Below are 20922 nucleotides of genomic sequence, written 5' to 3'. Positions count from 1 at the left end.
CATAGTCAAGAGAGATCGTATCTTACTGTGGTAATAACCAGTCAAATGAACACAACAGAATACATGATTGCATTTATGAGCCATTAATATGCCATGAAGTAAGATTACTACACTACTGGCCATTAAGATTGCTGCACCATGAAGATGACGTGCTACAGATACGAAATTTAACCGACAGGAAGAAGATGCTGTGATATGCAAATGATTAGCTTTTGAGAGCATTCACACAAGGTTGGTGCCGGTGGTGACACCTACAACATGCCGACATGAGGAAAGTTTCCAACCAGTTTCTCATACACAAACAGTAGTTAACTGGTGTTGCCTGGTTAAACGCTGTTGTGATGCCTCGTGTAAGGAGGAGAAATGCGTACCATCATGTTTCCAACTTTGATAAAGGTCAGATTGTAGCATATCGTGATTGCGGTTCATCGTATCGTGACATTGCTGTTCGCATTGGTCAAGATCCAATGACTGTTAGCAGAATATGGAATCGGTGGGTTCAGGAGGGTAATACGGAACGCCGTGCTGGATCCCAACGGCCTCATATCACTAGCAGTCAAGATGACAGGCATCTTATCCACATGGCAGTAACAGATCATGCAGCCATGTCTTGATCCCTGAGTCAACAGATGGGGACATTTGCAAGACAACAACCATCTGCACGAACAGTTCAACAATGTTTGCAGAAGAGTGGACTATCAGCTCGGACACCATGGCTGCGATTACCATTGATGCTGCATCACAGACAGGAGTGCCTGTAATGGTGTACTCAACAACGAACCTGGGTGCATGAATGGCAAAACATCATTTTTTTTATGAATCCAGGTTCGGTTTACTGTATCACAATGGTCGCATCCGTGTTTTGCGACATCGCAGTGAATGCACATTGGAAGCATGTATTCGTCATCAACATACTGGCGTATCACCAAGTACGATGGTATGGGGTGCCATTGGTTACACGTCCCGGTCACCTCTTGTTCATATTGACGGCACTTTTAACAGTGGCCAGTAGTGTACATACTACTATACTTATCACTCTTTTGAATTTCAGAGTCATTTTGTAGTTTTTTCTCAGTTAAGACTAAATCAAATGACATTAAAACCTTTGCTGTTATATGAACACTTTTGTAAAGGTAGCATCAGAGTAACAGTAACTACAGACTTTCAATGAATATTTGCTTGCTCTGTTCAAAAATTCTAACAAATATGTTCCTAGTGACAAACAAAACAGTAATCATGAAAAAGCAATTGTTAAGAAATTAAATGACTATCACAAGTAATAAAATAAAAAGCTGTACTTGGACAGCAGCAACAAAAGTGTACACAGACGTGCAGGAAACAATGTGATCCACAAGAAAAATGAAGAGACAAGAGAAATTATGGAAAAGAATTTCTGGAAAATGTCTAAATGCTGCATGTTGTAACTAAAGTGGAAGTAATATCAGATGAACTTGTGTCAGTGCCATGTAGATGTAGATGGAACTGCATACAGAAAGTAAATGATGACAGGAAAAATATATTTTCATGGAATTTTATAAACCAACTTAAAATATTCAGATGGTGTTCATTGTCATTTACATATTTATTAAAATAAAAAAATAAGCAAAAAATAATGATGCCAATGGAATTGTATGTAGAAGATAATTTTTCAGGAAATATATTTGACATGTTACTCCTAAGTAGAAAAAACCAGAACTTCTTTTATAGACTGTTGTGCATTTTACATTCTTTAAGACTAAAAAAGCTGAAATTTATTGTCAGAGGTGGTACACTACTGGCCATTAAAATTACTACACCAAGAAGAAATGCAGATGATAAACGGGTATTCATTGGACAAATATATTATACTAGAACGGACATGTGATTACATTTTCATGCAATTTGGGTGCATAGATCCTGAGAAATCAGTACCCAGAACAACCACCTCTCACTGTAATAATGGCCTTGATATGCCTGGGCATTGAGTCAGACACAGCTTGGATGGCATGTACAGGTACAGCTGCCCATCCAGCTTAAACATGATACCACAGTTCATCAAGAGTAGTGACTGGCGTATTGTGATGAGCCAGTTGTTCGGCCACCATTGACCAGACGTTTTCAATTGGTGAGAGATCTGGAGAATGTTCTGGCCAGGGCAGCAGTCAAACATGTTCTGTATCCAGAAAGTCCCCATACAGGACCTGCAACTTGCGGTCGTGCATTATCCTGCTGAAATGTAGGGTTTCACAGGGATCGAATGAAGGGTAGAGCCACAGGTCGTAAGACATCTGAAATGTAACGTCTACTGTTCAAAGTGCCGTCAATGCGAACAAGAGGTGACCGAGACGTGTAACGAATGACACCCCATGCCATCACACCGGGTGATACGCCAGTATGGCGACGACGAATACATGCTTCCAATGGGCGTTCACCGCGATGTCACAAAACTCGGATGCGACCATAATGATGCTGTAAACAGGACCTGGAGTCATCCAAAAAATGACGTTTTGCCATTCGTGCACCTATATTTGTCGTTGAGTACACCATCGCAGGTGCTCCTGTCTGTAGTCTCTGAGCTGATAGTCCATGCTGCTGCAAACATCATCGAACTGTTTGGGAAGAGGGTTGTTGTCTTACAAACATCTCCATCTGTTGACTCAGGGATCGAGATGTGGCTGCATGATCAGTTACTGCCATGTGGATAAGATGCCTGTCATCTCAACTGCTAGGGGTATGAGGCCATTGGGATCCAGCACGGCATTCCGTATCACCCTCCTGAACCCACCGATTCCATATTATGCTAACAGTCATTGGATCTTGACCAATGCGAGCAGCAATGTCGCAATACGATAAACCGCATACATGATAGGCTACAGTCCTACCTTTATCAAAGTCAGAAACGTGATGGTATGCATTTCTCCTCCTTACACGAGGCATGACAACAACATTTCACCAGACAACGTCGGTCAACTGCTGTTTGTGTATGAGAAATCAGTTGAAAACATTCCTCATGTCAGCACGTTGGAGGTGTTGCCACTACCACCAACCTTGTGTGAATGCTCTGAAAAGCTAATCATTTGCATCTTCCTCCTGTCAGTTAAATTTTGCATCTGTAGCACGTCATCTTCTTGGTGTAGCAATTTTAATGGTCAGTAGTGTATGTGTCCCAATGATGGCACTGGCAAATATAAATCACTTGCAGCATCCTGGAGGTGATATTCAAGTAATAAGGGACTACATTAATATTTTTCCCAGTTATGGATGTCATTAGTCTCACTCACATTCTTCTAAGAAGATTAGAGTATTGCAGGAATGTATCATCTCTACCAAGAATTAACCAAAGCCAAAAACTGAAGCATGTTATTGTCAATGACTTGAAACTAAACTTCAACAAAGAAAAGAGTAACACATGTTCATAATTTTACATATTCATGTTAAGCAAGAGGTATAACAATGATATGTGAATATTCAGAGATACAGAGATTAGTGGAGCAATGAACAAAATAAAGAGTGAAGACAAATTAGAAAATTGTCTCACTAGGTAAACAGTATGATAATAGTTACATATTTGTGGTCCACTTTTCATCACCTTAATTTGGAATCTTGATATAATGCCAGAATCTGGTACAACACTTTCCAGCTATGAATACATTCTACACCATGTTTTAACTTCAGTGTTTAACAACTTAGAATCTTCAAATATTATTGTATACCACTTTCTTCACTACTAATACTAATACCTATAAGTTTCCATGATGTGGCTTGTAGGTGTTGTAGTAACATTACAGGCACAGATAATAGTACTCCAAGATTTGTTAAGAATCTGCAAGTGTTGGACCATATTACAAGTAGACTTTACTCTCTACAGATAACATATTGCTACAGTTATTATAATGACCTTAAATTTCTTTCTTTATTGACCTATTCAAATGGATTTTATGATATAGTCATTATCAACTCTTGGCATGCAGCATTTTAGGCACAAATGCAGTAACAAATCTATTTCCTTTTGAGTATCATCAATTATTATCCCAGTAACCAATTCTGCTAGAGGGTGCAGCAAATTATGATAAAATAAATTATGCAACACACAAGTGCAAGTAAATAATTAACTAAGCCATGTGTTTTAAAATATGTTGCAATAAGAGCAACAGGACCAGTTTCAGTAAAATCTTCAAGTGAGTACAGCTTCACAGAAATTTCTTTTTAAGTTTATGCCCATAATATTTGAAATCTATTCAAAAACAGTTAGTAAAGAATGAGTTCATCACTATACACTTTTAAAACTTTTGAGAGGGGCCAAATTCTCACTCATGCACTGCCCCATAGCTATAAAAGTCATATCTCCCAAACCCCATGTCATACAATGATATAATTTTGCAGGTACATTCAGCACTATATATGAATACTATCTGCAAAATTTGGTATCAATAGAGTTTGCAGTAAAGAAGTCATAAATTACAATTTGATGTCTGTGAGACTCGGCTCTGTCTTGAAAATGTTAAAGTGCTTCTTATGAAATGAGAGTGGAGTGATAATTCTTCATTCCTAAAAACAAAAATTAAATTCTGTAGGTGTAATACTTGTTTTCATGATAAGCAGTAAATTAATATCTAACTTGAACAGCACATTGATATCTTCTACAGAAAATTAATTCTAGTTTTCCTCCTAAACTTACTGTTCACTCTTAATACACTTAAAACATCTTTTGCTGTGTTCTCTCAAATTGCAGTTTTTTTTTTGTTTATCACTGTACAAATGAAAGCTGTGATGTTATTATTCAAAGATAAAAGTAAACACTTACTCACATCTTTATAAAGAATGCCATAACATCGAACAGCAATTCACTTACTCTGTAACTAGGTTTTTGGCTATCAGCATAAACATGGAGATGACTTTAGATACACACAACCCTGACACTTGGAATAAAGACTATGTTTACTCAGACACTGTATTCAAAGAAGGAGACACATAATGGGATACAATTGTTTAACAAGCAGACAGCAGACTTCATGGCAGAAGACTGCAAGCACACACTCAATAATAAATCAAGGATACACTTTATGAACTAGCTACTATATAGAAATAACTGCACTTCTGAAATCTGTAATTTGGTATTATTGAAATGCAGCAATGAAGTGTATAATATGATCTCTCTCTCTATTTATCCTCCTCCCATCTAAAAAAATACCAAGACCTTCTTATTGTACATGCTAGTACAGTTAGAATTTTTATATTAATATAAGATATTAGCACCATTTGATTACAACACTAGAAGAAAAACTTGCAGGTATGAAAACTTATAGAATATGTTTAGCTACCAAGACATTCCACATCCCAAAAAGCTGTCCTTTGCATGGGGATCTTTGGAGCACCTGCATGTTCCTAACACCAGTTCCTACACATTTTGAGAGTTTATTTTGATGAACTTATAATGTAGGATAATTACATAATGTATAATACAACATCTACCATTACTGTCCCCCTTGTTTCAGTTAGTTATCAGTCCAACCTTTGCTCTTTCTCTCTCTTACTTCTTTTTTACTCTATGTCATATCAGTAAGGAACTCATAATAATTATCTCACCATTTTTTGATTATACTGCACCAACCAACTTTCTTTGCTCATCCTCTCTTTGTGTCTCAAGTAATAACATTTAGATCTTCTAATTTAAATTTCTTCAGATTTAAAATTCTCTTCACAGATTGTATATAGAAATGAAGAGCATGGACAAATAATAAATTATAGACAAAAATACCTGCTTCATATTAATAAAATTGTATTTCAGGATTTCAAGTTTGAATGAAGATGAGACTTTGCAGTACATCTGTTGAAACTGACTTTATAAAATATTGAAATCAGCTGAAAGGACAAGTGGAATATTTCAGTGTAAGACATATTTGTTATGCACAACAACTGAACTTCTCCTGACAGTGGGCCGGAAAAATTTTTATCTCGAAAGTATATAACATAAAATCCATATGCGCTATTCTGATGCACTTATTTACGCTTCTTAACCACTGATCCTGAATAAATATTGATAATACATTTTACTTGTTGCTAATCTTGCATTTACATTTATATGTATGTAGTGCTGGTTATATTTGCTATCTGTTTTCTAAATTTAAATAATTTGCATTCCTGTACTGTTAATTTCAAATTTATTTGCATTTTATGCAGCATTGTGAAGTCTTATAAACACATCAGATATCACAGAAAATTCAACAAAATGCATTATTAATGCTAAGCAGTAAATTCAAGATGCATTTAGAAAATGAAATTTATTAGACGCAGTGATTAAATGAGAATTGACTTTGTCCTACTATTGATAATTAGCAAGATAAGAGTTTCATTTTATAACTGAAAGCACTGAATAAATTCCTTGGAGATGAACTCTCAATTACAACTTTCAAAATAAGAGCAACATACTCCTTTTATAGTTAGAACTGACATACAGGTAACATTTAAAGTTATGAAGATCAGCAGTGTATTTTCAATGTTTCTGCATTCCTTTGACAGAGGAAGCTTTTAAACAAGGTGAAATAACAATTTCATATGCTAAATAATGCTTACCTGCTTTGAAGTATAGCTTGAGTTTCTTAAGGCCCTCGGTGTACCTAATTACATTACTCAAAATTAAGTTCTACTAACTTTATTTGCATCTAACCAAATAATGTTCAATGGAAGGGAGTGTTTGTTAGCTTATTTAGAAGCAGTGTGCCACATGACAGCAATGTGCAAGCATCTGCAAACTAATTCAAAAATATGTGCCGCTACATACATTACGTACAATAAGTAACTGTGAGTATCAAGTGCATTAGTTAACAATGAATGTAAATTATTTCATAAGACAATACTTTTCCAAATTAACATTTTACTTTCTTTATCCACCCCATGTTTAATAATGCTAATGCAATGAAAGCCAGTACTAACATGTAATACAGTGCTGGAGATAAAACTGTTTGCAGAGCCTTATGAAGTGTAAAAAAAGTCTAGCGTTTGTTAAAATTGGGTTTACAGTTTCTTAAATAAAAGGAAATTAATTAAAATTTTGGAAGACTCAAGGAAATGAGAAACCTTGAACATAATAACTCAATGCAGAGATATGATTTCTGCACAAACTTTCTTACTGTTTGAAGCTATATAATAATACTTTTCCAGAAAATTATTACAAATAGTGTCCTGCCCAGAAAGATATGGAGTTAATGTGGCCAAGATGCAAAAATAAAATTTTCATGTACCAGTATTTAATCTGATACCAAATTTTGCAAATGTGCCTAATAGTTGCTGCACTCTCAAATACTGTTTTTCTCTTATGGTCAACACATTCCCAAGTTATTTGTATAAATAAGAGTGCTTTACTTCAATGAGGGAAACTGGAACAGTTTATATGCTGGCATTGTTAACCCTATCAAATCTTCATATAATTAAGCCAATTTGTACAGTACATTTTACACTTAAATTTCTAATAAATATGTTTGGATAAAATTCTTGTCAGCATAGTTGTGTCAACTTACTGAGTTTAGGGGTTGATCCAAATGGTGCCATTAAAGCTGAAGATGCTGCTATTGGTCCTGTTGACAATAAACCCACAGTAGTTGAAACAAGTGGATCCCCAGTTACACCAGACAGAGAATTGAGGAGACCACTTATAGAATATCCACAGTTGCTGCTTGATGTTCGTAATGTCTGAAGTTCAGTCATATCCACTAACGGTTTTAATTCCATATCGTCTTGTGACATCACTTGCTATTCTCTGTATTTGTACACCATTATATGCATCACAGAATATGTACATAAGATGTTGTTTCTTAAACAGAAAATCATTCTTGTTTATGAATAAATGATCATGTTCAATATATTAAACTTCACTATGTCTGCTTTAAGTTCACTGCCACCACAGATCGAGGAATGTCACATAGTACAGCTGCTGTTATTTCTTACTTGAAGTTAACTGATGTTACAGCCCTCAGCCGTTTCTCATGCTTCCAACTGTGTGTTTTTGTTGGAGTGAGAAAATAAGAAAGAGTGGGTAGGGACGGACAGAAAGAAATAAAGAAAAGAGAGTGAGGGAGTTAAAAGGTAGGGGTAAGAAGGAGAGTTTGCAAGGTGGGAAGGGAAGTTAATATTATTGACTACACTGCGCAGACGTGTTGCTTGTCAAACAGAATGGATTTGAAGCCATATGAATGTCTTCCTCCATTTCACATTTGTAAGCCTGACCTTTTCTTTCATATTTTCCCACAGTTAGACACACACAGCTACCTGATAAAATATTCCCACCTCACATTAAAACAGTCAATGGAGCTGAGAGACTTCATAAAAATTAATTTGAGATAAATAGGACACGTGTTGTTCTCTCTGATAATAAAAAATGTCTTATGCACAAAAGATCGCCATGAGGAAGACAATTCTGGGATAGCTTTTGATTATCTTAACTCATGTCTTTGTTAGTATAATGCCTAAATTTTAATCACAACAAGGAACAAGTTCTGTTCACACAATACAGTACTTTTGAAATATTCTAAAAATATAATTTGTGAGAACATAGTTTTAAAAAAATAGCAATATTTACTAATGCTTCATTTACAGTGCTCTACATTAATCCTGAAACAGATATAAAACACTGTACTGTTATTGCACCTAACACATGAACTGCTTATCACTGAAGTGCACTGATACACTTACTTCAGAACAAATGTAAAAGTTCTACATGCTGCACAAAGTGTTTGCAGAACTGCTGTATTAACCTGAATGTGCATGTTCACAGTGCCTCTCTTAATGTTCATTTCAATGGTGCTAAGCACCTGCAGGGCTTCCCCCTTAGCAGACCCTCAACCTTCGAAATTCCTGCCCCCTTCTGAATAGCCAAGCATGGATTGTATGTCATAAGGCTTCCCTGAACTGAGCCTTTATTTGGAGGAGAGCTTTAATTTCTCTTGCTGGTGACTGCGTAACTTTTCTGTTGCATGTGATAAATAATACCTCCAATTCTCATTACCAGTAACTAAACTTACTGCAGTACTAGAGATTTTACTCAAATAATACTTTGATTTTTTTCTGGAAAACCAGTAGAGTGCTAAAGAAATTTTAAATTTTATAACATAATTAGGTACACTGCAGCAATACTTTCCTTTTAAAACTGTTCTTAAATGACAGTTTCTCACAAAGAATTGTGTTGTTAAAGGATATTTATCTAGCAAGAAAAGTTATTAAAAATAGATAACAAACTAGGCTCTGTTCCAGATTGAAACAAATGTGCAGATATTACATAAAACCAGATAAAATTTTTACACACAGTTCATATTGTTTTAAAGAGGCTAAATGATTCAATGATTCCTTATTACAACATAGAATACAAATTTAAAAATTTCCTGTGTGTAGTGATATTTTAAATATGATGAAGGTAAAAGATACAGGATTTTGCAGGGCAGACTTTTTAAATCTATTTTCTTTCTGATTTATTTAACCCAATCCAAAGTCTTTGCACTGATTTTGTTTTTAGAAAATATGTAGAATGAATGTTTAAATTAATTTTTTGTTAAACTCTCAGTTACAGACTTATATTTTTTAAGATACAAAAGTGCATTTTCTCACAAACCAAGTTATAAACATTTGACTTTTATAAGAATTAAAGAAAAAAAAAAAAAAAACGTTGTCACCTGTGCTTAGAGGAAATGGAAGACAAAATACACAACCAAAAAATACTGCTGATTTCACATTTATTCATTTATTTATTTACTTAGCATACTTGTATATCATCATTATAAAAATTATATAGGATATGTAATACATTGCCTTACATAGACAATATGACATGAAAAGATTTGCAATTATCTGTCCATAAATAAAATCTTATTAAATATTACATGAAACCATATGAGTAACAACATTCATAATACACTAAATTAGAATAATAGATGAATACAATTTAATTTTCTATGAGCATTTTGGGTCATTATGATGAAGGAAATACATTGAATGCTGGTGATTTAAGTATTCCTTGACACTATAAAAACTCTGGCTAATTAAATTTTTTTTAAGTTCTTTTTTGAATATGAGGAATTTTGGTATATTTTTAATTCCCTTTGGTAGTGCACTAAATAAGATTTTTGGCTGATAAAGAACACTTTTTTGACACACAGCTTTTGTGTGACTTTCTCTATGAAAGTCGTCTCTATTTCTCATTTTGTAGTGATGAACTTGACTGTTTAACAAAGAATGTTCCTGGTGTGCCTTCATAAAACATATGCTTTCATAAATATAGATACATGGTAGAGTCATGATTTGTAATTCCTTGAAGACTTTTTTCACATGATTCTCTGTGTGTCATACCTCTGATTATCCTTATTATCCTCTTTTGAAGCACAAACAAGTATTTGGCCAAATTGGTATTCCCCCAAAATATGATACCATATCTTAGTGTGATATGTATGAGTGCAAAGTATGAACATAACGCTGCATACATAACTTATAAAGCAAAGGAAGCATTAAATCATAAATTTACACTGTCTGCATCCAGAAGCAGTACTACTAAAACAGTTACCTTATTTTAATAATGTTACTCAAGCACCAATATGACAACTGCCATTTTGGTAACATTTATTTCATGAAAGCATTTGTAAGGTGTAGCTGCAAACAAATTACGCTTCATTGTACATCTGTACACTCATTTACATGCTGTTTCTGATTACTAGCTCCTTATTTTAGATGAAATAGTAAGTGGGGTAGTAGTTACAAAACTAGTTACAGTTGATTCTGTTTAAATTGTAATTAATTATAAGATGTGGCTAATAAACTATGTCTTGTTTTTAACAATATAATTTGAAATTTTATCTTGCTGAAATAAACACATTTAATGAGAATTATGCTTGATGTTTTGTCACCACCTATGCTAAGAACTATGAAGAATAAAATTATTGTCAGTTGACCATTTCACATCTCAGTCTGATTCCTATAAAGTTGTTTTGGTTTGTCACTTTCACATAATAAAAACTGATTTCACAAGGCCAAAATTTAAAGCTCTAAATTTTAATGCACTGATGAATTCCTTTAAGAATTAAGCACAAATGAAATTAATATTTTCCACCTTATATTTCAATTATTATATTTCATGTGATAAGCTCACTAACAAGAAACAATATTCTAATCATATTTCTATATAATATTGCACTTCTTAATGAACAACAAGAGATAGGGTTTATTCCAATTACTGATTATTGCCAAGCAAATAATCTCTGACATTTACCTTCTCCAAAATCTACATTACTTATTTAATTGCCTCTTTAATTTTATATTATCACAAAAAATTCTCAAAACCATTTTGTTGCAACATAATTGTGTGTGAATAGCATTTATATGTTCTATCTAATGGCAAACTACAACAGACATTATTAATACAGAATTATATCATTTATTTTTGTAGGATTTGCAATAAGTAAGGAAATATTACAATAGCACATAATGTCCTCTTTAGAGACTGTGAGAAGCAAGATAGAGGAAAGTCAGCTCTATTATCCTCAAAGATTCATTCAGATATAACATCTGAAACAGATATTTCTTACTACTGTCATATTTTCTGTCATGTAACATCATTAAGAGCTACAGTGACTTTCTCAAACATTACAGTGTAGTTAATTATTAAGATACAAGACTAGGAAGTGCAGCAGATGTGGATCAGATTCACAAAATGTATAAAGGATTTAAGCTTTTGAAATGACGAGCAGCCAAGATATAAATTTCAGATAGTTTTTGTATGCCTATAAATGGTACATGGGTTGATTCTCTTTAGGCATGTCTATGGTGTATAAAGAAATAATGAGCAAAATTTATTTATTTCATTTGAAGGAGGTGTTCAAGACTCCTACTCCAGTAATGAGATAAAATTCAGCTGCAGCATCAGGAATGACATTTTGCTTCAGAAATCACTTCTATAAAGGCTGCAGTGAGTTCACTGCAGCCTCATATAGGAATCATTGACAGCAAGCACTACTGATATTTTATGTAACATGAGGAAATTTTGCTATGTCAAAAAGACATACCAGAATCCTCTCACAAAATTTTGATCACCAACTTTCTCCTCTGAATGTGAAAACATTTTGTTGATGCCACCTACATAGGGAAAAATGATCATCATAATAAAATATGGGAAATCAGAGTTCACACAGAAAGATATAGGTGTTTGTTTTTTCCATGCACTGTTCGAGATTGGAATAATAGAGAATTATTGTGAAGGTGGTTCGGTGAACCCTCTGCCAGGCACTTAAGTGTGATTTGCCGAATATCCAGGTAGATGTATATCTTGATGTAGATGTATGTACATGTACTGATACATGATCCATGTTTCATCAGATATATACACATAAGAAGCAGATACATTTAGATACCAACATAAATGACAAATAAACACAACATATTACATATATAACACAAACAACAATATTAATAATTACATGGACAAATCAAGACAATAAACAAAATATATCACAATATAGTAATATTGTTACACAATAAACAATATTAATAACTGAGTAGAGGAATCAAGACAATAAATAATATGTGGCACAAAACAGTACCATATCCATACCAACACACAGCCTCCTAGCTAACTAAATAAGTTATCATTACAGCATACATTAATTTTGCAAATTGATGTCAGTTGTGATCTTTGCTACATTTCTATTTAATTTAAATAACATTTGACTGTATAATAACTTTTTAAAGGAGACATGCTTTAATAGTTCTTTTAAAGCTGTCCATTTCAATTTTTTTTTTAATGTCTTGTTCTGGTATCTGATACAATTCCAAGTTCTCATATTGTGTTTTATTTATAGGTGCAAGCACATACTGGTTCTTGTGTTTTGTTTGGGTATACAGCTGTCTGTGGCATAGTGCTGTATATTTTTTCTGATTTACACTAATGTTTGAAAAATATGTTCACATGAGATAATATAGATCTCTAACTCTTTAAATAATTCAAGGCAATGACAACACATATTATTTTTCATTATCCCAAGAAAGCTCTAGTGTTTGCAAATTTTTTTCCTGAGGTCTGTGTCTCTGAGCCCCAGAAGGTTATACCATATCTAATGACTGAGTGAACACATGCATAATACATTACTTTGAGGCATATGTTATTACATAGTGATGCTAGTATCCTTCAGGCACAGCAAGCAGATGCAATTCTTTCTACAATCCTTGTTATATATTCTCTGCAGTTCAGATGGTTGCTTACATTCACCCAAAAAAAATTATTTTCAATAAAGAGTCAAATTAAGGTAAGAAGCGAGATGGAGTTAGAGTAATATTACATGCTTAGTTAATACTGAAGAAACTCCCTATACAGTGATATTTGGGCAGGAAAAGTCCCATATAGTTTCTTCCAGGAGTACTACACTGTACTAAATAAAGTGATGCTCTGAATCCACACTGGAAGCAACTGATAAGTTTCATAATACACTCCTATTAACTACACACTCCAGGGTCTACCACATACAGCTCATGAGGATTATGAGGATACTGGAGATTCACTCCCAGCTTTGAGAGAGGAAATATGACAGTTACTTTCCACAGTGCAGGGTAGTATTAAAACAGTTTAGAAGAATTTCCTTGGTTGTAAAACAAAGTTTTGTTGCAAGATGCCCTAATAAATCCTATCTTGTCCTGAGGTGATGCCCAAGGCACTTAATGCAGCATAACGTTCACATATAAAACAGCCCATTGTAAATCTTATTTTTTTCAAGGGTTAAAATTTAGTTATTTCTCCCTCACTGCTTGGAATTATGTTGAAAATTCTAAGCTATGGCTTTCAGAGAATGTTATGCTGTATAAGTATTTTTCCAACATGCTCCTTGGGTTCTGCTGCCCTAATATAGCAAGCTGCTTTGTGTACTCTGCTCTAACCCAGACAGCTATGCTGGAAGGAGCTCAAACTCCTGGCATAGCCATTCAAGCTAGACAGATATCTTGGACAGGCATCAGATGAAGAGCAGTTGACAACATACAGGGGCAGGGGTCTCTTATGAATACAGAAACCAACACTCTTAGAGGTGACAACCTTGATGAAAAACAGGGAAGGACACCTCACAAAAGTTGACCCATAACTTTAGTAAAGGCAACCCTCTAAGGGGAACAACTGCAAAAGAAAAATAGGTGTGTTGGGATACTTAAAGGTGGCAGCCCAACCACCTAGCTATCCTGGCTACAAGCCAGTGTCCTGTAATAGGGGAATTATAGTATTATTCAGAATCTCCAGAAACAAGCAAGGTGGACAGATAAATTGAAGATGACCTTGGCATACAACAGGAACAAATGACTTGGAATAGGAAGTGTATATAAATAGGCTATTTGGAATTTCTGCAGTTTTAGAAATAAAGAAGTAGAACTGGAACATGAACTAAATTCACAAAATATTGACGTACCACCATAAAAGAAAGCAAAAACAACTCAAGAGGTTCTACAACAATACCCAGGTACGACATGAACTACTGCTGTTACCCTGCATACGGATATGCGCTATAACAATATGCTCCTGGAGTGCTAGATTTTCAATAATCGGCAAACACGGTTTGCACGGTCTGGCCACCTACAATGGACCACATGACTTGTGCACACATGGCATCCACCACACAGTCTACTGGAGCCCTCCCCTTTATAAGCACAGTGCAACAGACACTCACACTTGTACTGTGTTCATACTTATTGTCAGCAACTGATTGTATCAGTACCTATATTGTGTCTATGTTTGTGGCTATGTTCTAACTGTTGTTTGCTTGTATGTGGAAGAAGAGTAAACTTTCACTCATTGTGGCAATGCTATTGTTTGTCTCTTACAGTATGACACAATTGGCAATGAAAGAGATGTTCATTTCTGCATACTCTGTCTATTTTGTTGTCTCTTCAGTTCATCTATTTATGGAAGCAGTGCTCCATTCTCTCCTTGAGCAGTAGCAGGCTCTTATGATCACTATCACAAACTTTCAGCCACAATGACTATGCAGGCTTTCGTGCGATCAGTGTGCCCACTGCCCTTTCAGCAGTGGCCAAAGACTGTGATGCAACACTTCTCCACTTTTGGTGTCACTGATGGATTTGTCCTCAGGTCTACCAGTTGCTGTGCCAGTTAGCCCCACTCCAGGAGCCTGCATCCCTTTCATTTGAGGTAATGTGTAACTTGTAGTCTAAATATCACCGTAAATGCATACATGTTGTTGCAGCACGTGTAGAGTTCTATCATTGACCAATCCTACTGGTCTTGGGTGTCACAATTCCACAGACTCAGCCACAAATGTTAGTTTGTTGCTGATGCTTATTATGATTCATATGCTGATTCTATGGTCCATGATACCATTACTTGTTTGACTCCTGAGAAAGAGGTGCATCAATGTGCACTACAATGCGAGACTCCATCTTTGGCTGAAATGCTGAATACTGCTTACCTTTTTGAGGTGTCTCATGCTTTTTTGGTTTGAGCTCGGTGTGATATTGTTGCAATAGCTCCCTTTCCTGGTCATTGGGCACCAGTCAGTTCTCGTGGAGCGGACAATGTGGCAGCCTTACAAATGTTGGCTCTGGGCTGCACTGGACATCCACGTGCCACATCACGACAAGCGCAGCAACAGCAGTGCTCCACACTACCATCTTGCCCATACTAATTTGTGCAAGATAACAGCTCCGTATGATCCGAGTGCTGGGTGACTTGCAGCAGTTGTATGAAAAAAGGACATGCGGCGTCTGTGTGTCATTCCCAGCCCCTTCCTGCAGTTATGGAATGGATGTTAATTGTGTGTCTCCAGTGCTTATGAATCATAACAAACTGTTTTTGAAGTGTGAGTGATGGACAAAATGTTCTGACTACAAGTGGACATGGGTGCATCCATGACTTTCCTGAAATCACAAACTTATGTGGATTTAGAATCTCCAGCATTGTCTCCACTTACTCAATGTTTGGTTATTTACCAAAAGCGGCATATTCCAATTTTGGAGCAATTTATGGCTTTCACTATGTATAAATTTGTGGTTTATTCCTTGACTATCCTGGTAGTGGATAATGCTGGTCCCACAAATTAGTTCAGACTGGATGCTTTCAATGCTTTTGGTTTTTCCATTTTGGATAGGATGCACCTCATTTCCAACCAAGTCCCTTACTGGCATTAAAATTCTATATGTTCTGAGCTCTCATATCTTTTCTTAGGTGGGCTAGGTTGTGCCACTAATTTTGCATCTCACATTACCCTGAAACCTAGAGCACAGCCCCGCTTTTTCCATGTGCGATCTATTCCAGTGGCTTTGCGTAATAAAAGTGAAATCAGAACTGGACAGGCTGACATTGTTTGTAGTCATATGGCCTCTTACATCAAGTGAGTAGTCTGCCCCCTCTGAGAGTGTTGAAAAGCAACTGATCAGCTTCACCTCTGCAGTGACTTTAAAGTTTCAATTAATTCACAGTCAATCATTGATACTGTCTGCACGAGTTATTGGCTAAACTTGCAGGGGACCAGTTTTTTTCCAAAACAGATTTATCTGAAACCTATTTACAGGTTCCATTGGATGAAGATTCTAAGTAGCTTCTTGTGATTAATATGCCCTTCAGGATGTACCAATATCAACACCTTCCGTTTGACGTGGCTAGTGCCCCAGCAATTTTTCAGTGTTTCTTTTTTTTTTTTTTTAACTATTGAAAATGTCCGTTCCAGGGTGCATCAACTATCTTGATGACATAGTTGAGATGGGTGCATCTACAGAATAGAATGTATGTAATTTATGTGCCTTGTTCACAGTCCTACATACTGCAAGGTCACTTGGCCAAGTGATAATTGTCTGAGCCATCTGTTGTGTATTTGAGGTCTGAGGTTTCTTGGGATGGTGATAAGCCTTTATTCCGCACCACCCTTGACCCTCCTCAACCTATCTGGTTCCTCCTCTGCACATTGTAACTGCACCTGAAGGACACAGAGCTTATGCTCCTGCTCCTCTGTCAACTTATTTCTGCAAGAGATTCTGCAGTCCCAGGAGAGGATCTCACTAGAATTCCCACTGGCTTCCCCACTGCATTCCCCCAAATGAAAATACTTTGAACAAATCCCACACCATAACCCACTACTACAAACCTACGACAGAGCCCATACTTCTCACTCATGGTAAAATTTTATTGTTACTGAAAAAAAACTATATGTCTACATTACCAAAGTTCAGTTACATCAGTAGAACTATTTATAGAACTAACAATAGCAGTCTTGAAATTCTCTGTCTACTAAGAAAGCAACTACTTGTATTAATACTACTACACCACACCTAATACCAATACCAACAAAACTTCACAAAATTATTAGCTAAAACCAAAAAATTCAAATGGCCACTGGAACACTAAATGAAGTTAAAACACTGAATGAAAATTTTACTGAAATATTTCACTAGAAAGAATAAGAAGCATCAGTTGAAAACTAAAGCACGAAATTTACTAAACGACTTCCAGGCACAGAAAACTCTAAAAAACACAGTGAGTGAACGTTTCCAACAGTTTATTAAACCATTATTTTGCCACAATTGGCATGAAACACTGCTGAAAACTATTATCTTGTTAGTCTCAAAAATAAAACAAGTAAAAAAAGTGGAAGGTAACTCCTAAACAGAAACAAAACAATGCTGATACAACATGAAGTACATTCATTTCAAGTTGAGAGCATCCAGTTACTATATCAGAAAAGTATATTGAATTTAAAAGTGGATATCATCAACCAGGAATGGAATAATATAACAGAAGCACTAATTAAAGCAGCAATGTAAGTACTTGGTACAAGAAATAAAAGCCGGCCGGGGTGGCCGAGCAGTTCAAGGCGCTACAGTCCGGAACCGAGCGACCACTACAGTCGCAGGTTCGAATCCTGCCTCACGCATGGATGTTTGTGATGTCCTTAGGTTAGTTACATTTAAGTAGTTCTAATTTCTAGGGGACTGATGACCTCAGAAGTTAAGTCTCATAGTGCTCAGAGCCATTTGAACCATTTTTGACCAAGAAAAATAAGGGTGATTTTTTTTTTTTTAATGAGTCTGCAGTACAGGAATGATGAAACACACAGTATAAATGAAAATAAGAAACATGCCTACTTAAAAACTTTAAGCTCTCTGGATGATCAATATTTGAAACTAGATTATAAAAAAAAATCAACTCTAGTGAAAATGGAATTGAGGCAAGTTAGAAACCATAGCTAGGAAAAATTTATTACAGGTATTGAACGTGATGTAAGAGTGAGACAAGACAAAGTACTCAAAATAATGAACCATTTAAACAAAGAAGATAAGACCAATGTAGAAAGGAACACAGTATCAGAAACTACTTGGTTAAAATACTACAAAACACTCTGGGCAGATGTGCAAGATACTCATATGGCTCTGGCTGATGCGGACAGGAGTTAATAATACCAGAGGAACTACAAGATGCAATAATTTCTAGCACAAAAAAAAGGAAAAACTCCAGGATGTGGTAAAACCAATATAGAACAGAAAAATATGCACCAAATACAAAGAAGGGAAAGCAGAAAGGTGGAAGGAGTATATAGAGGGTCTATACAAGGGCAATGTTCTTGAGGACAATATTATGGAAATGGAAGAGGATGAAGATGAAGATGAAATGGGAGATATGACACTGTGTGAAGAGTTTGACAGAGCACTAAAAGACCTGAGTCGAAACAAGGCCCCAGGAGTAGACAACACTCCATTAGAGCTACTGACAACCTTGGGAGAGCCAGCCCTGAAAAAACTCTACCAACTGGTGAGCAAGATGTATGAGACAGGTGAAATACCCTCAGACTTCAAGAAGAATATAATAATTCCAATCCCAAAGAAAGCAGGTGTTGACAGATGTGAAAATTACCAAACTATCAGTTTAAAGAGCTATGGCTGCAAAATACTAACACGAATTCTTTACAGATGAATGGAAAAACTGGTAGAAGCCGCCTCGGTGAAGATCATTTTGGATTCCGTAGAAATGTTGGAACATGTGGGGCAATACTGACCCTATGACTTACCTTTGAAAATAGATTAAAGAAAGGCGAACCTACATTTATAGCATTTGTAGACTTAGAGAAACCTTTTCATATAATTGACTGAAATACTCTCTTTCAAATTCTGAAGGTGGCAGGGTAAAATAAAGGGATAAAAAGGCTATTTACAATTTGTACAGAAACCAGATGGCAGTTATAAGAGTTGAGGGGCATGAAAGGAAAGCAGTGGTTGGGAAGGGAGTGAGACAGGGTTGTAGCCTATCCCCAGTGTTATTCTATCTGTATATTGAGCAAACAGAAAAGGAAACAAAACAAAAATTCAGAGTTGGAATTAAAATCCACAAAGAAACAAAAACTTTGATGTTCACCAGTAACATTGTAATTCTGTCAGAGACAGCAAAGGACCTGGAAGAACAGTTGAACAGAATGGACAGTGTCTTGAAAGGAGGATATAAGATGAATATCACCAAAACCAAAACGAGGATAATGGAATGTAGTAGAATTAAATCGGGTGATGCTGAGGGAATTAGATTAGGAAATGAGACACTTAAAGTAGTAAACGAGTTTTGCTATTTGGGGAGCAAAATACCTGATGGTGGTCGAAGTAGAGAGGATATAAAATGTAGACTGGCAATGGCAAGGAAAGCGTTTCTGAAGAAGAAAAATCTGTTAACATCAAGTATAAATTTAAGTGTCAGGAAGTCGGTTCTGAAAGTATTTCTATGGAGTGTGGCCATATATGGAAATGAAACGTGGACAATAAATAGTTTGGACAAGATGAGAAAGAAGCTTTTGAAATGTAGTGCTACAGAAGAATGCTGAAGATTAGAAGGGTAGATCACATAACTAATGAGGAGGTACTGAATAGAATTGGGGAGAAGAGAAATTTGTGGCACAACTTGACTAGAAGAAGGGATCACTTGGTAGGAAATATTCTGAGGCATCAAGGGATCACCAATTTAGTATTGGAGGGCTGCGTGGAGGGTAAAAATTGTAGAGGGAGACCAAGAGATGAATACACAAAACAGATTCAGAAGGATATAGGTTGCAGTAGGTACTGGGAGATGAAGAAGCTTGCACAGGATAGAGTAGCATGGAGAGCTGCATCAAACCAGTCTCTGTACTGAAGACCACAACATCAACATTGTAAAAATAAGAATACTTGGTTTTATGAATATGTTCTGACTAATTATATTAAAAACAAAGATTCCAAGACTTACCAAGCGGGAAAGCGCCGGCAGACAGGCACATGAACAAAACACACACACAGAATTACTAGCTTTCGCAACCGATGGTTGCTTCTTCAGGAAGGAGAGGGAAAGACGAAAGGATGTGGGTTTTAACGGAGAGGGTAAGGAGTCATTCCAATCCCGGGAGCGGAAAGACTTCCCTTAGGGGAAAAAAAGGACAGGTGTACACTCGCACACACACACATATCCATCCGCACATATGTATGTGCACATGTGTATGTGCGGATGGATATGTATGTGTGTGCGAGTGTACACCTGTCCTTTTTTTCCCCCTAAGGGAAGTCTTTCCGCTCCCGGGATTGGAATGACTCCTTACCCTCTCCCTTAAAACCCACATCCTTTCGTCTTTCCCTCTCCTTCCTGAAGAAGCAACCATCGGTTGCGAAAGCTAGTAGTTCTGTGTGTGTGTTTTGTTCATGTGCCTGTCTGCCAGCGCTTTCCCGCTTGGTAAGTCTTGGAATCTTTGTTTTTAATACACTCCTGGAAATGGAAAAAAGAACACATTGACACCGGTGTGTCAGACCCACCATACTTGCTCCGGACACTGCGAGAGGGCTGTACAAGCAATGATCACACACACGGCACAGCGGACACACCAGGAACCGCGGTGTTGGCCGTCGAATGGCGCTAGCTGCGCAGCAATTGTGCACCGCCGCTGTCAGTGTCAGCCAGTTTGCCATGGCATACGGAGC

General features: G+C 36.3%; 1 protein-coding gene across 2 annotated transcripts in view; it reads right to left on the bottom strand.

The window, feature by feature from the left end:
* The window catches only part of LOC126298660 (homeobox protein aristaless-like), a 105580-nt gene extending 96799 nt beyond the window's left edge, over positions 1 to 8781 (bottom strand). Inside the window, exon 1 of one of the 2 annotated variants that reach the window (XM_049990083.1) lies at positions 7497 to 8781. In XM_049990083.1, the coding sequence (XP_049846040.1) occupies positions 7497 to 7722 (226 nt within the window). In that variant the 5' untranslated portion in view covers positions 7723 to 8781. Of the gene's footprint in view, positions 1 to 5300; positions 5468 to 7496 lie in introns of those variants that run through there. The other variant, XM_049990084.1, reaches the window with a different exon arrangement.
* Between the last annotated feature and the right edge of the window lie 12141 nt (positions 8782 to 20922).

The sequence above is a fragment of the Schistocerca gregaria genome, chromosome X (assembly GCF_023897955.1).
Source record: "Schistocerca gregaria isolate iqSchGreg1 chromosome X, iqSchGreg1.2, whole genome shotgun sequence".
Taxonomy (NCBI): domain Eukaryota; kingdom Metazoa; phylum Arthropoda; class Insecta; order Orthoptera; family Acrididae; genus Schistocerca; species Schistocerca gregaria.
The sequence above is the reverse complement of the archived record's forward strand: the minus strand, read 5'-3'. Positions and strand labels throughout refer to the sequence as shown.